The 17,795-nt window shown below is 42.0% G+C and overlaps 1 protein-coding gene across 3 annotated transcripts in view; it reads left to right on the forward strand.

Moving 5' to 3' along the window:
- The window catches only part of VAV3 (vav guanine nucleotide exchange factor 3), a 2,320,370-nt gene that overhangs the window by 1,216,845 nt on the left and 1,085,730 nt on the right, over positions 1-17,795 (forward strand). For all 3 annotated transcript variants that reach the window (XM_044086042.1, XM_044086044.1, XM_044086043.1), the window contains exon 10: positions 10,455-10,550. In XM_044086042.1, the coding sequence (XP_043941977.1) occupies positions 10,455-10,550 (96 nt within the window). The remainder of the gene's footprint in view (positions 1-10,454; positions 10,551-17,795) is intronic.

A 17,795-nucleotide genomic window follows, 5' to 3' on the forward strand; every position in this document is an offset into this window, starting at 1 on the left:
TCTATATACAGTGTTCCTGCTTTATTCCCCATAAATACAGTGCCCCTACTGTATTGCCCCTGCATGCAGTGTCCCTGATTTTCTCCTCCTACATACAGTGTCCCTGCTGAATTCCCCCTACTAATTGTTTTCCTGCTATATTTCTCATATATATATATATATATATATATATATATATATATATATATACACACACACACACACAGTATTCCTGCTATATTCCACCTCCATACAGTGTTCCTGCTGTATTCTCCCTAATTACAGTGTCTGTACTGTGTTCCCCCTACATATGGTGTCTCTGCTTTACTCCTCATACAGACACTGTCCGTGCTGTACTCTTTCTAAATACAATGTCCCTGCTATATTCCCCCTAAGTACAGTGTCCTGCTATATTCCCAGAGATAAAGTGCCCCTGGGGTATCCCCCTACATACAGTGACCCTGCTGTATTCCCCTACATACAGTGTCCCTGCTGTACTCCCCTACATACAGTGTCCCTGCTGTATTCCCCCTACAAGCATTGTCCCTGCTTAATTCTCCTTGCATACAGTGTCCCTGCTGTGTTCCCCTACCTACAGTCTCCCTGCTGTATTCCTCTACATACAGTGTCCCTGCTGTATTTCCTGTACATACAGTGTCCCTGCTGTATTCCCCATATATACAGTGTCCCCACTGTATTCTTCATGCATTCAGTGTCTCTGATGTCTTCCCTTACATACAGTGTCCCTCCTAAATTCTCCCTACATACACTGTCCCTGCTGTATTCACCATACATATAGTGTCCCTGTTGTATTCCCCTACATAGTTTCCATGCTGTATTCCCCCTGCATACAGTGTCCCCACTGTATTCCCCTACATACAGTGTCCCTGCTGAATTCACCTTACATACAGTGTCCCTGCTGTGTTCCCCTGCATACACTGTCCCTGCTGTATTCCCCTACATACAGTGTCCCTGCTGTATTCCCCTACATACAGTGTCCATGCTGCATTCCCCTACATATAGTTTCCTTGCTGTATTCTGCCTCCATACAGTGTCCCTGCTGTATTCCCCTACATACAATGTCACTGCTGTATTCCTTACATACAATGTCACTGCTGTATTCCCCTATATACAGTGTCCCTGCTGTATTCCCCTATGTACACTGCCCCTGCTGTATTCCTGCACATACAGTGTCCCTGCTGTATTCCCCTACATACACTGCCCCTGCTGTATTCCCCTACATACACTGCCCCTGCTGTATTCCCCTACATACAATGTCCCTGCTGTATTCCCCTACATACAGTGTCCCTGCTGTATTCCCCTACATACAGTGTCCCTGCTGTATTCCCCTACGTACACTGTCCCTGCTGTATTCCTGTACGTACAGTGTCCCTGCTATATTCCCCTACATACACTGTCCCTGCTGTATTCCCCTACATACAGTGTCCCTGCTGTATTCCCCTACATACAGTGTCCCTGCTGTATTCCCCTACATTCACTGTCCCTGCTGTATTCCCCTACATACAGTGTCCCTGCTGTATTCCCATATATACTACATGCAATAGCCCTGCTGTATTCCCCTACATATAATGTCCCTGCTGAATCCTCCCCACATACAGTTTCCCTGCTGTATTCCCCCTACATACAATGTCCGTGCTGTATTCCACCTACATACAGTGTCCATGCTGTGTTCCCCCTATCGCTTCTCTTCCCCACTTAATACCTTTGTCTCTTCACTCAGCAGCATCTATCTTTACCATCTACCATTCTTACCAAGCCTGTACCCTCATATTACATACTTAACTATGTCATTTTCTAACGTTACTCCTATACTCTTTCTTTCTCGCCCTACTAATGCTCTCTACAATTTGACTACCAATACTATCACTTTTCACCTTATCTTTTCTCACTAAAGCTTCCACTAAACAAAGGCTAAATGATACTTGTCACCTTTCTTACTACAAAAAAACTCTTCTCAGACTTTGTTTCTGTTATACAGAGCAAGTCTATTCACATATATACCACAGAATAAGACAAATACATACATCTGAAGCAGTTGTGAAAAAGTGTGCAAAGTGGATCCTATGTGCTCCTTTCAAATGTAAAGCTTGTATCCTCTCTCCACTTTATAAATCATAGCACCTTTCTTATCACTATGTAAACAGGAATATTTTGTATACTTAAGGAATTTCATGTACCCCTGTTATTCCACAGAAGTTTACCTCCAGCAAACTTTACTCAACTTATGCAAATCAATCTCCGTTTACATTGATGAGAACTATATTACAATATAAACCCATATATCTCAGGCATTCTTGTAACATTTTGTAAAAATTGAACCATATGTGCAAAAATGTGATGTTTATTTTGTATCTTTCTCCTCATATTACTATGCAAATGAGAATATTTTATGTATTATTTTCTTTTACCTTATCAATATTGCTTATTTGTACTACTGTAGTTATTTTTTTCCCTTTTGTTAAATATTACCTTTTTCTTGTCTGTATTTTTAGCAGCTCAGTCTGTTAAATGCCTTGCATGCAGTACATTTAGGTGGGAGGTTGGCATGATGGTTTAAGGTGTTTTTCTTATAGACACAAGGCGCAGGGTTTGATTTTCACAGGGAAGAAATTGAGTAAGCTTAAAATGGCCCAAAAAAGCAGTTAGCCTAGTACTAATCTATGAATCTGTCTCCCCAGTCGGACTTTCTTGGTAAACAAATGCAAAATGAATAAAAATAAAAAAAATATATAGTGTCCCTGCTGTATTCCCATACATACAGTGTTCTTGCTTTTGTTCTCCATCCATATAGTGTCCCTGCATTATTTGACCTACATACAGTGACCCTGCTTTAGCCCCCCTACATACAGTGTCCCTACATTCTTCGCACTACGTACAGTGTCCCTGCTGTATTCCCTTTACATATAGTCACCCTGCTGTGTTCCCTCTGCATATTATCCCTGCTGTATTCCCCCTACCTTAAATGTCCCTGCTGTATTTCGCCTATAGAGAGTGTCCTTGGTGTACTCTCCCTACATTCAGTGTTCCTTCTATATTCAGGCTACATACAGTGTCCCTGCTGTATTACCGCTATATACAATGTCCCTGCTGTACCTCCCCAACATACAGTGTCCATGCTGTATAGACCTACATACAGTAACTTTGCTGTATTACCCCTACATACAGTGCCCATTCCATGTTCCTCTGCATATAGTGTCCTTGCTATATTCCCCTATATACAGTGTCCCTGCTGTATTCTCCCTACATACACTGACCCTGCTGTATTCCGCTACATACAGTATCCGTGCTGCGTGCCCCTACCTGCAGTGTCCCTGCTGTATTCCCATTGCATACAGTGACCCTGTTGTGTTCCCCCTACATAGTGTCCCTGCTGTATTCCCATTACATATAGTGACCCTGCTGTATTCCCCTACATACACTGTCCCTGCTGTGTTCCCTCTACATACAGTGTCCCTGCTGTGTCCCCCTACATACAAGGTCCCTACTGTAGTTCCCCTACTTACAGTGTCCCTGCTGTATTCCACTACACACAGGATCCCTGCTGTATTCCGATTACATACAGTGCCCCTGCTGTATTTACACTACATACAGTGTCCCTGCTGTATTCCCCCTACATACAGTATCCCTGCTGTATTCACCCTACATACAGTGTCCCTCCTGTATTCTCCCTACATACAGTGTCCCTTCTGTATTCTCCCTACATACTCAGTATCCCTGCTGTATTCCCCTTACATACAGTGTATGTGCTGTATTCCCCCTACATACAGTGTCATATTTCCCCTACATACAGTATCCCTGCTTATTCACCCTACATACAGTGTCCCTCCTGTATTCTCCCTACATACAGTGTCCCTTCTGTATTCTCCCTACATACTCAGTATCCCTGCTGTATTCCCCTTACATACACTGTATGTGCTGTATTCCCCCTACATACAGTGTCATATTTCCCCTACATACAGTATCCCTGCTTATTCACCCTACATACAGTGTCCCTCCTGTATTCTCCCTACATACTCAGTATCCCTGGTGTATTCCCCTTACATTCTGTGTATGTGCTGTATTTCCCTACATACATTGTCCCTGCTGTATTCTCTCTACATAGAGTGTCCCTGCTGTATTCCCCCTACATGCAAGGTCTCTGCCATATTTCCCCTACTTACAGTGTTCCTGCTGTATTCAACTACACACAGGGTCCCTGCTGTATTCCGATTACATACAGTGGCCCTGCTGTATTTACCTTGCATACAGTGTCCTGGTGTATTCACCCTACGTACATTGTCCCTCCTGTATTCCCCCTGCTGTATTCCCCTACATACAGTGCCCCTGCTGTATTCCTCCCACATGCAGTGTCCCTGCATTATTTGACCTACATACACTGTCCCTGCTTTATCCCCACACATAGTGCCCCTGCTGAATTCCCCCTAAATGTAGTGTCCCTGCTGTATTCCCCCTACATTCTGTGTTCCTACTTTATTCCGCCTACATACAGTATCCCTGCTGTTTTCTCTCTACATACAGTGCCCCTGCTGTGTTATCCCTACATACAGTGTCTGTGCTGTATACACCTGCATACAGTATCCTTGCTGTATTGCCCCTACATACAGTGTCCCTTCCGTGTTCCCCCTACATATAGTGTCTCTGCTGTATTCCCCTACATACAGTGTCCCTGCTGTATTCCCCCTACATATAGTGTACCTGCTGTATTCCCCCTGCATACAGTATCCCTGCTGTATTCCCTTAGATACAGTGTCCCTCCTGTGTTCCCCCTACATACAGTATCCCTGCTGTATTCCCCTACATACAGTGTTCCTGCTGTATTCCCCCTACTTACAGTGGCCCTACTATATTCCCCCTGCATACAGTGTCCCTGCTGTATTCATATTACATGCAGTGTCCCTGCTGTATTCCTTGTACATAGCATCCCTGCTTTATTTCCCTACATATAGTGTCCCTGCCTTGTTCCCCTACATACAGGTTCCTTGCTGTGTTCTGCTTTCAGATAGTGTCCGTGCTGTATTCCCCCTACATCGTATCCGTGCTGTATTCCCCCTACCTTCAGTGTCCCTGTTGTATGCCCCCTACACACAATGTCTCTGCGGTATTCCCTCTACATACAATGTCCGTGGTGTATTCTTCCTACATTCTGTCTCCCTGCCGTATTTCCCCTACATAGTATCCCTGCTGTATTTCTCCTACCTACAGTGTCCCTTCTGCATTGCCCCTACGTACAGTGTCCCTGCTGCCATATTATCCCTATATATAATGTCTCTTCTGTATTCCACCTTCATGCAGTGTCCATTCTGTTTTCCCCATACCTACAGTGTGCCTGCTGTATTCCCCCTAAATTGTATCACTGCTATATTTCCCCTACCTATGGTGCCCCTGCTCTATGCATCCTACATGCAGTGCCCTGAGCTATTGCCCCTACATAGAATGTCCTGGCTGCATTCTCCCTACATTCCGTGTTCCTACCTTATTCTGCATAAATGTAGTGTCCCTGCTGTATTCAGTCCAAATATAGTGTCTCTGCAGTATTCCTGTACATACAGTGTCCCTGCTTTATTTCGCCTACATACGTTATCCCTGCTGTACTACCCCTACATACAGTGTCCCTGTTTTGTTCCCCCTACATATAATGTCCTTCCTGTATTGCCTCTACATACAGTGTTTCTGCTGTATTCCCTGTACATACAGTGTCCCTGCTGTGTTCCCCTTACATGCCTTGTCCCTACTGTGCCCCCCCACATGCATTTTCCCTGCTGTGTTCCCCCTACATAGTGTCCCTGTTGTGTTCTCCCTACATAAAGTGTCCCTACTGTGTTCTGCCTACATACACTATCCCTGCAGTATTCCCCACACAGTGTCCCTACTTTATTCCCAAACATACAGTGTCCATGCTTTATTTCTCATACATATTGCTGTAATCCCCTTACATGTAGTGTTCCCCCTACATGTAGTCTCCCTACTGTGTTCCCCCTACATACATTGTCCCTGCTGTGTTCTCCATAGATACAGTGTCCCTGCTGCATCCTCCCTACATACAGTGTCTCTGCTACATTCCCCCTACATACAGTGTCCCTGCTGTGCTCCCCTACATACAGTGTCCCTTCTGTATTCCCCTACATACAGTGTCCCTGCTGTGCTCCCCTACATACAGTGTCCCTTCTGTATTCCCCTACATACAGTGTCCCTGCTGTGCTCTCCCTACATATAGTTTTCTCTGCTCTGTTCCCCCTACATACAGTGTCCCTGCTGTATTCCCCCTACGTACAGTGTCCCTGCTGTGTTTCCCTACATACAGTATACCTGCTGTATTCCCCCTACATAGTGTCTCTCCTGAATTCCTTCTACATACAGTGTACAATGCCCTTGCTGTATTCCCCCTACCTACAGTGTTCTTGCTGCATTCCCCCTACGTATAGTATTCCTGCTGTATTCCCTGTATATGGAATGCCCTGGTGTATTTCACCAACATACAACGTCCCTGCTGTGTTCTGCCTACATGCAATGTTCCTGCTTTATTCTGCCTAGATACAGTGACCCTGCTATTTTCCCCTTACATATGGTGTGCCTTCTGTATTCCCTCCGCATACAGTGTCCCTTCTGCATTCCACCAACATATAGAGTCCCTGGTGTATTCTTCTACGTACAGTGTCCCTGCTGTATTCCCCATTCTTACAGTGTCCCTGCTTTATTCCCCCACACATAGTGTCCCTGCTTTATTCCCCCACAAATAGTGTCCCTGATTTATTTGCCCTACATACGTTGTCCCTGCTCTGTTCTCCCTAGATACAGTATCCCTGGTGCATCCCCTCTACATACAGTGTCCATGCTGTGTTCCCCCAACATACAGTGTCCCTGTTGTGTTTCCTGTACGTACAGTGTTCCTGCTGTATTCCCAAATGTATAGTGTCCCTGCTGGATTTTCTGTACATACAGTGTGCATGCTGTATTCTAACATGTACAGTGTCCCTGCTGGATTTCCTGTACTTACAGTATTCCTGCTCTATTCCCCCAACATACAGTATCCCTGCTGTATTCCCCGTACATAACATGCCCCTGCCACATTCCCCCTACATACAATGTCCCTTCTGTATTCTCCCTACATGCAGTGTCCCTGCTGCATTCCCCCTACATACAGTATCCCTGCTGCATTCCCCCTACATACAGTGTCCCTGCTGTATTCCCCCTAAATACAATGTTCCTGCTGTATTCCCCCAACATGCAGTGTCCCTGCTGTATTCCCTGTGCATCCAGTGTTCCTGCTTTATTCCCTCTACGTAGGGTTTGACTGCTGTATTCCCAATACATACTGTGTTCCTGCTGTATTCTGTGTACATACAATGCTCCTTCTGTGTTCCCCATACGTACAGTATTCCATGTGTATACCCCGTACATACAGTATTCCATGTGTATACCCCATACCTACAGTATTCCATGTGTATACCCTGTACATACAGTATTCCATGCGTATACCCCATACATACAGTATTCCATGTGTATACCCCGTACATACAGTGTTCCTGCTGTATTCCCGCATACATTGTACTCTTATCTTAACTTTTAACTCTAGGGCTGCTCAGTTTGTGGCTCAGCCCTGCTAAGGTTCAGTGTGCTGCTCTTAGCTGCATATTTCACCAGACAGATAAGCTAAAGGTCACTTCTCTGTACCAAAGTGCACCTTGCTTCTCATGTTACTACCAAAACCCCACCCAGTTCTAATTAAGTGATGCAGTGTGAGGCCTTGCTGATACAAGGAGGGACTGGACTAATACTTACTTGTTTCCTCTGCTTTGTACTAAGTTAATTTAATAAAATGGTCTGCTCAGCCTAATACATTCCAGCCCATCATAAACTTATCTTATTGTGAGATGGTGGGTCTACAGACTACTTTCTCACTGTATGTTCCCAGTTTGTTGTTACTAAGTAACAGTAGTATTGCTTATTGGCAACCCTTTTTATTCTTTCAGTACTGTACATATGTGAGTCACAAACACCTACTTAAGTTGGAAGCTAGGTCTTACCTAAACTTATTCATAGCATCCACAAGGAATTCAATACCTACAGCCACCTTATACTTGCATGCCTCTCACATTAAGAGAAGGCTTCTCATGCTGAGACACTAAAGAAGTTTTTTCCAGGCCATAAATGCCTTGTCCTAAGGCACAGGCATATACCAAAGCCATTCTAGTTCATGGGCTGTGATAAATGGGAAAATTGGGGTATGAATGGCAAAGCTTAAAATGGCTCTAGGCCATTAGACTAGTAGCCTTCTATGATCCTCTGACAATGGAAGCCTAACTCTTAAGCTGCACAGCTGCCTAATATAATCTCACTTTCTACACCTTTATCACCAGTTATCAGAAAACTTGCACAGAGGAGTCTTCATAGGCCAGCAAAAATACACGGATATGTCAAAGTTGACTTCATAGAGAGATGCACATAGACACTCCACTCAGTAGGCTTGGCAAATATAAGAGGATGGTTAACAGTGTTTTGGGATCCAGGATATGGTGGGTGTCTAAGGCTCCCAGATCCGTTCAACCCAGATGCATCCACAAAATAATCATTGTTCATGTGGGTGTGAATAATAGTAAGCAAAGAAAACATTCCACCTAATAAATGTTTGTGCCATATTTATACAGTGTGCCTGGTACCACACAGACTCTGAAAAAAAGCTGGTCCTTTTGGTTAAGTGGAATTTACATTAGTCATATGGCTGCATGCATTGTACATCTATTTTTACTTCATTATAATCATGTGTTGTGCAATATTGTATAATAATTCCATTTTCCAGGATGAATTATTTTTCAAGACAATGTATTTACTACTTGCACCAAGACTTACTGTAGGTATTTTTTTTCTGTCAGCGACTTGACTAAATGCACTTTTTGCCCTGTAGAGGGAGATAGTACACTGTTCAGTTATTACAAAATTGGAAAGCCTTTAATTTCTGAAATACAAGGTATTCTGCTATAGTCTGTTTCGTTATGTGAATTTTAAGTTAAACAAGACAGTTTTGACAGTAGGTGAGATTGGTTTAATGACAAAAATTGATTTTTTTCGAAAATGCTTTACAGGGTGGAATCTTTATCGAGTGCTAATGGAATTAATTTCAGTTACTTTTTTAGTATTCTGTATTTTACTATTTGCATGTAATAGGGGGTTGCCTGTACATCTGTTGAGGTGCAGAATACAGTAATTATATTTTCTTGTTTTATTCACTGCTTCAGTTTTTATTTTTGTTCTGCCTTTTTGATTAATAATTTCAAAACTGTTAGTTCTTCAAAATTTACTTAAACGATATTTAGTTTGCACATTTATTACATTTTTATCTGTTTCTGGTGTTACCTAACTGTGTTTGTTTGTATATATTGTTTTTCAGTAAAATAATTTTTGTTAAAAAGAAATCCTTTAACTAATGTCTTTATAAGGCTGAGCATAAATGGTTCCTCACCCTCTGTGATGTGTTGTGCACTGAGCAGGAACTGTATGCTGCTCTTATGTTATAGAGCATTTAAATATAGCTGTAGTCACACTGCACAAATTTAATGTCAGAGATGAAGGTGTAGTCAAGAAATACAGAAACCCTTACCTGAGAAGATATGAAAGATGTCTCAACAAAAGCTTCAGCCTGAATAATTACTGAGTCAAGTCACACCTATTACTTTTTTCAAATTATTGTTATGATTTGCATAAGCATAACATTCATTTTGTGAAGCATTTCATGTAATGCTATACCTTCAGAAATTATTATTAAGTTATTGATTTAAGAAGGTCCTATCAGATACTGTAAAAGAAAGTACAATTCCAGTCCTACTGTACATGCTATATAACAACTTCATGCATGTTGTAAAAGAACCATAGCAGCTCCCTCCCCGTGGGTTCCTTCTCATTTTTATTATTTGCTTACATAACATTTTACAGATGTTTAGATACTTTGTATTCTTGAGAAATGCTCTGTTTTACAAAGAATATCATTGTCATTACGAAAGAGCGGAAATCTAAAAATTCTGAGCAAATAATTAGGTCTGTTGCAGGTTAAGCTGTAGATAAAACTGTACCATTTGACAAATATGTATGGCATTTGACATTTTGTCATCGTATATAGGATCTGTTAGCAGTAAGTGTGACCTTTCACTTACCCTTTACATTCTAAGTACAAATCTTCCAGTATACTTTTACTATAATGCAACACTTGGTAATATGTTCCATTGATGAACTCTCAGGTCTGTTGCTGCCATCTTGTGGAATGAGTCATAATAACAAGGTGACCGAGACAGTTCAGCATTGATTACAGCATGTAGTACACTAAATTACAAACTGCCATTCATATTAAACAAGGCAGGCAGAGTGTGAAATGTACTTTCAGAAGCCGGGATAGCATTATAATAATTTTGTACATTTGATGGCTCTTCCTAATTGATGCTTAAATGAGGTTTTCCCTTCTGTAGGAATGTTCCCAAAGAGCTAACAATGGGAAGTTTACCTTACGTGACCTTCAGGTTGTCCCAATGCAGAGAGTTCTGAAGTATCATCTTTTGCTTCAGGTAGGAGAACTATTTCAAATGTATAAGTAATGCTCATTGATTGACAAATTGAATAAACTAAAGTGTACTGTTATTTGCAAATCAGATTCTGTAAATTATTGATTATTTCTCTCACTTCATGTGCTTTATTTTCATACAAATTTTTTTTGGATCACACTACAGACAGTATCGTGTCATTACTTTCCAGCATGAAGAAAAATGTATGCTTCCAAGACACTGCATTTGCTGCTTTTGTAAGAATTTCTAAAATGCCATTGGTCAGTTCTTAAATATTACTCTAATCAAATTTAAACAGTTGATAGAGCAAAAGCTTTTGCATTAGCATGCATTTTATGAACAATAAAAAGTATGACACTGATGTCTGGCATTACTGACCAACTGCAATTCTTAGTGATTTACCAGTAAATCAAAAATTTGTCAGAGACAGTGCAAAACGATGAGAAAAAATTAGGGATTATCTGCAAAATGAGAGGTATGATGCACTCATACTTTTTATAATCAAAATCTGTTTTTGCACATTATTCTTTTACTTCTGATTTGGGTTATTTCAGGTGTGAATAGGAATGACTTGTATTCATTGACTCAGTGGTTATTAGCCTTCTGGATTTACACAGAAATAAGACAGCATAAATAACATTTTCAGTGCAGAACAGATTCAGAATTGCTTAGGCTTCTTCAGAGAGTCCAGCCTATCCTGAGAAGAATAAGAATATTTTAATGCTGTTCACTGTTTTGCATTAGGAACCACAATCTCTCCAAAGAATCCACTTTTGTGACAGGAGTATTATAGGAACAAAATGTATTTTTCCATAACATGCATGGATGTGGAGATCCTTTTATGGTACAGACTAGATGGCCATCATTGTGTTGGTTTCTAGCTCTCATCTACATGTATTTACTGACCTGAGAAATGATACCCATGCATAAATAACCATACTTGTCATGTGTTTAGATATTGTCCATTCTGTGAGATTTACTCTTTTTTTTCCTGCAGTGTATTGCAGTCCATTGAGTACACATGAGAACACATATTCAGTCTCCTGTCTGTTGTTGTGCTCATGATGCTATTAACTATGCAATTCCTCATGGATTTTATAAAAATACAGTTTTAGTTATGTGACAAAGCTGCAGGGGCCACTACAAGGTGTTGACATGACCCTGCCCCAGGGAGGTTTACGGTTGCAGAACGTAGCTTAGTACCATGCTAGTTTTACACAGGTGAATTATATGGTTATTAATAGTAATTTCAACTATTAAAAGGAAATTCTCTAGTGCACAAATTGTATAAACTAAACAAAAATCATTACTGAAAGTATTCAGAACTAACAGTGAGTGTATTATAAGATCCGGAAATACTGGCAACTTTTTTCTGCAAACACAAAGGTGATGATATTTACATGTAAGAATATTTGATATATATTTCACACAAAAGTCAGAGTTCATTTAGAAATATAATGTATCGTGTTATTCTAATCTTCAGGCAAAGCACAAAAGTGGGAAAATGCACATCTTTTTTGCTAAGTTACACAACAGAAGATGCATTGGTTGAATCATTCCCCATTTACCTGCATAATCCATTTCATGGTCATTGACAAACCAGAATCTATTTTGACATTCAGTGGGTTCAGAAAAACTAGTCCTAGATGATGTGTTATCCAGTTATTATAGGATGTGCATGCAGGAATACACACACACACACACACACACACACACACGCACGCACGCACGCACACACACACACACACACACACACACACACACACACACGCACGCACACACACACACACACACGCACGCACACACACACACACACACACACACACACACACACACTGACACATAAGAGATGCACACGTACACGTGCAAAAGCACACATAAACAAACATACTACTGTGCACTATCTGTTTGTTAGACATTTGCTTTATTGATAAATTGGTAGCTGGCCTAGTTTAAAGATCGTTTAGAGATTCACATATTAGAATAGTCTTCGACAAATGTGATTTCTGGTAAAATCATTAAGAGTTTCTTATCACTAATTTGCAGTTCTTGTGCCCTTTTTCCTCATGATATAACATCTCAAGCACTCGATCTGTAAAATAATGAATTTTATTTAATTACTGTTTTTTTTTTTTTTTTTTTTTTGAGTGGGAAGAGGTTGACAGACATTTTTATTTCAAAACTTCTAACAAGAGACATAGGGCATACAAAAGCTCAAAACTTTTTCTCCTCTTTTGAACTGCAGAATCTCCAGCAGCTATTACAGAAGCATTCCTAGTGATTTTAGTCTTGAAAATTTGCTAAACTACTGGATTAAGACAGTGAAGTAACAGAAAGTGTTTGTTCTTCTAACAGAAACAAATAAATCGTTGTGATTTTCTTTTGCAGAATCACAGAAAAGTTACTTAAAACAGGTGATGTAGAAAAGAGACTGAGGAACACAAACCGTTTGGCCAGTTTGGGCAATCTCTTCCATCTCTCTCAACTTTCTGATTTGAAAGCCTGCATTTGCACTTGTTTCTGTCCTGTAACTCATCTAGTGCAGATACAGATTCTTAGTTTTAGCACTTAAATTTGCTTATTCATGCTCAGCACTTTTTTCAGAACTTGTAAGCACTAAATAAGCTACTAATTACTATAGCACTCAGTCTTCCTCATTACCTAGAGGAAAACAGTTTTTGTACTTACTTTTCTCACTTATCTAGAGGAAAATAGTTTTTTATTCAGGCATGTCCAAGGGTCAGCTCCCAGTGTTCTTTTCTGTCTATCAGATGAATCTGAGCATCTTGAGGCAATGTAGAAATTGCCTCATGTACACAGACAACCCTCTTCTCCTACCACCCAACACTACAACCTGTGAGAGTTGTACTTATCTAGCCAAACTGGAGGTAAAACTCTCTCCAACCAAGACTGAACTTGACAGTCATGAGGAGAAGGTAAACATTTGCACCACACCACACTCATCACATAGTCTCACTAAATCTACACCACCAAAATCCACACATAGTAACACAAAAACATTCACGGAGGCTCTCAATAATAATCTGTCTAAGCAACAGATACCTCCAAAGCAGAAATGCAAGTAACCTCCATCCCCCAACACAACCCAAATGACACATAGCCCACAGACTCAGTGTGCCACTCAACCACAGCCAATAAGGCAAAACAACATACCCAACACACTAGTCATAGATGACTCTATAGTCAGGCACACTGATGTCCCATTCACCAGGCTGAACAAGGAGAAGGTTACTGTCAGTTGCCTGTCAGGTGCCAGGATCCGCCACATAACCCATGCACTCAGGTCACTTCACAACAAGTACAAATATGACTCTGTCATTGTCCATATTGGTGTGAATGACCTGAGACGTACCTCCCTGGACTACATGAAAAAAGACATGGAAGAGCTCTCCGATCTTGTAGCCCAGGCAGGTATGACCCTAGCCCTGAGTAACATTCCGCCATCGCCCCGAATTATACCGCAGTACAAGGACAAAATGATTGACTAACAATTGGCTAAGCTTCTGGTGTCATTCTAAGGGAATCCAGTATCTGTCTGCTTGGGATGACATGGTCGACAAACCACGATGCTTTGCCACAGATGGCCTGCACCTGTCAACCCTGGTATTCCGGATATTGGCTAAGGCTCTTGCTGCCCCTATAGTGCCTTTTTTAGGCAAGGTTCAAATAACAAATTCACCACTGTAACAGGAACAGGCAAGCAAAAACTGAGGGTAATGCTACTCAATGCTAGAAGTCTAAATCTCAAAATGCACTCACTCGAGGCACTCCTTAAAATGGAGAACATCGATATCTATGCAGTGACTAAGACCTAGTTCAAGGCTCCAGAGAGCACCCCTGCATTACCAGGCTATAACTCATGCTATTCTTTTTGGCCATGTAACCTGGACCGAAACACCAAAGGCGGATGTGTGTCCATATTCATTAAGGATGTCCACACCTCCAGGCTAGTTGCTCAGCATAATGTATCCGAGGTTATCCAAGTGCAACTAACTCTGGGCAAAACTGCAATCCAAATTGTAGCTTGCTATAGATCCCCCACCATGCCCCAGGATTCCCACTCCTCTTTTCTTGATGTACTGGAAAATATTAGGGTTCAACCAAACACCCTAATGATGGGTGACTTCAACTACCCCACCATTAACTGGGAAAACTACTCGTGTACCAACTCCTTAGCTCAACACTTTCTGGAATTCATAAACTCCAATGCACTGGAGCAACTTATCCACACCCCCACCAGGGGCAACAATATCGTAGACCTAGTCATTACCAACGTGAGTGACTGGTGTTCCACACCTGAAGTCAACTCCTCGTTGGGCCGATCCGACCATAAGCTAATCACCCATTGATATCCACATCCCGCCCCCACCCCCATTAAGGAAACCACGGTAAAAAATTTCTCCAAAGCCAACTTCATGCTTCTTAAGACAGAAGTGGTGAACTTTATGACACCCATGCTAATGGACAATACAGTTACAACTGCTGAATCCTACACAAATGCACTCAATAAGCACTTACACGAGTGCATGGATCGTGCTATCCCAAACAGAACCAAGATGCTATTCTCCAAAAAAAGGAAGCCAATCAGGTGGTCCCCTGCCATAAACAAACTGTACAACAGAAGGAAGAAACTGTTGCAAAAGAGAGTAAAATCCCATGACAAATTACCACATAGGTGGTAATCCATTAAGTACAGAAGAAGTCATTAGGGACCTGGGGACCCAAGTTGATAGCAATCTCTCATTTGACAACCACGTGGCCAAAGTGGTTAGAAAAACATTTTATATAGCCCACCTAATCATGAAGGGATTCACATGTAGATCAGGGGAGGTCATCGTACCTCTTTACTCATCCCTCATCAGGCCCATAATTGAGTACAATGCCCCTTTTGGGATGTACCTTACCAGACACCTGCAGCAACTGGAAAGACCCCAAAAGTACCTCACCAAGAGGATCAAAGGGCTCAAACAGATGCCATATGCTGCCCGGTTAAAGAAACTCCAGCTCTACTCAGTGGCATACCGCCTGCTCAGAGGCGATCTGTGCCTGACGTATAAAGCCATGTCCAACCCAGAATTAATGGACATGCTGCACCTCAGAAAATCCAAATCCCATCGAGCTACGTGCTCGAGAGACTTGAACCTCAGCACTGAAATAAATAGGACATGCTGGAGGGACAGATTCATAACCCAGAGGCTCCCTTCACTCTGGAATAAAATCGCAGTCCAGGTTAGGCAGAGTCCCACATTGACTCTCTTCAAGAGGAATCTTGATGAGTGGATGGGAGATCGTAGGTTTATCCCGGGTATCACTTCTGTGTCACTGTTAGACAGAGGCACAGTATACTAACCTCAAAAAAAGGCATAGCAAAATTAATTTAAAATGGGTGGCGAAAGCCAAACACACTCTGGCTAGGCTTATAAATGCCCTAGGGCAGATAGCCTAGTATGAACCTATGAACCTATGAGTGGAGGAGCTCCCTGGTCAGCCTCAGTAAGAAGCTGAGATCCCTTATAAGATCCTCCAATGCTAGCTACGAAAACAAAATCACCACTAATTCTAAGGACAATCACAAAGCATTCTATAGCTATGTCAATAATCTCGATGGCAACACCCAGATCTGCTCTGAGTTATAGCACAAAGGCACGAAAATTACAGAACCAACTGATATTGCCAACATCCTGGCAGATAGGTTCAGTGCTAACTTTACCCCCCACCCCACCCCCTAAAGAGCCCATATCTATACAGGAAGAATGCAGAGTCCCTGTAATCACAACTACACAGGTAAAAGCTGCACTCTCTAAAGCCAAAAACACAGCATCCATGGGACTGGACAATATCCCAGGCTGCATTTTACACGAACTTCAGAACAAACTGGCTCCCCACTTAAGCACCATGTTCAATAATAGCTTCGCTTCAGGTTTTATGCCCACTGAATGGCACACATCAACAGTTATTCCACTCCAGAAAGGGAGAGCCACCACTGATCCCGGGAACTATCGACCTATTAGCCTGACGAGCCAGGTCTGCAAGGCCATGGAACGTATCATGGAACTCATAAACAAAGACATTGGTAATCTCCAAACTCTGGATCCCACCCAGTTCGGGTTTGTGAATAGTAGATCATGCCTCCTGAACCTGATCGACTTCTTTGAGGCATTCCCCAAAGCCGTAGATGAGGGTAAGGTGGTTCACACAGTCTATCTTGACCTCGCCAAGGCTTTCAACACCATCCCCCATTCTGGAATTATAGCTAAACTCACTAAACTAGGTATAAATCTCTACATCACAAGATGGGTTGCCAAATGGCTCACTGACAGAACCCACACTGTAAAAGTTGCTGACTCCAAATCTGACCTCAAAGCAGTGACAAGTGGAGTATCACAGGGTTCCGTCCTGGGACATCTCCTGTTTGGTATCTACTTCTCTGAAGTATAGGCTAACACAGAAGGCCACTGGCTAACAAAGTTCGCAGATGACTGCAAACTAGGAGCCATAGTCAAGTCCCCAAATGATGTGGACATCCTACAGAAGGGCCTCGCTGAGACAGATGCCTGGTGTCAGAGCCATGGCCTCAAGCTCAATGCTAAAAAGTGCAGTGTCATCCCATTTGGTAAAAACTCTGTACCCATGAACTACCACATAGGCAGCAATCTACTTAACACCGAATGTGTGATATGAGACCTTGGGACCCAGGTGGACAGTTGTCTCTCCTTTGATAGTCACATCGCCACAGTAGTCAGGAAGTCCTTCTATGTGGCACACCTCATCATAAAAGGGTTCTCATCACGGAAAAAAGAGGTCTTCATTCCCCTCTACTAGACACTCATTAGACCCATTATAGAGTACAATGCCCCTTTTGGAATGTACCTCACAAGACATCTTCAACTGCTGGAAAAGCCACAGAAGTACCTCACAAATAGGATTACTGGCCTCAAACAAATGCCCTACACTGACCACCTCAAAAAACTCCAGCTTTACTCCGTAGCATATTGCCTACTCCGAGGTGATCTCTGCCTAACATACAAAGCTATGTCAAACCCAGAGCTGTTGGACATGCTCCACTTAAAGAAATCCCAATCCCTCCGAGCTACACGCTCTAGGGACTTAAACCTTGTCACCACAATAAACAGAACTTGCTGGAGGGATAGATTCCTGTCCCAGATACTTCCCGTACTCTGGAACAAACTACTTATCTATATCAAACAAACCTCCTCATTAGCACTC

The sequence above is a fragment of the Protopterus annectens genome, chromosome 10.part0 (genome assembly GCF_019279795.1).
Source record: "Protopterus annectens isolate FY-2018-M chromosome 10.part0, PAN1.0, whole genome shotgun sequence".
Classification (NCBI taxonomy): domain Eukaryota; kingdom Metazoa; phylum Chordata; order Ceratodontiformes; family Protopteridae; genus Protopterus; species Protopterus annectens.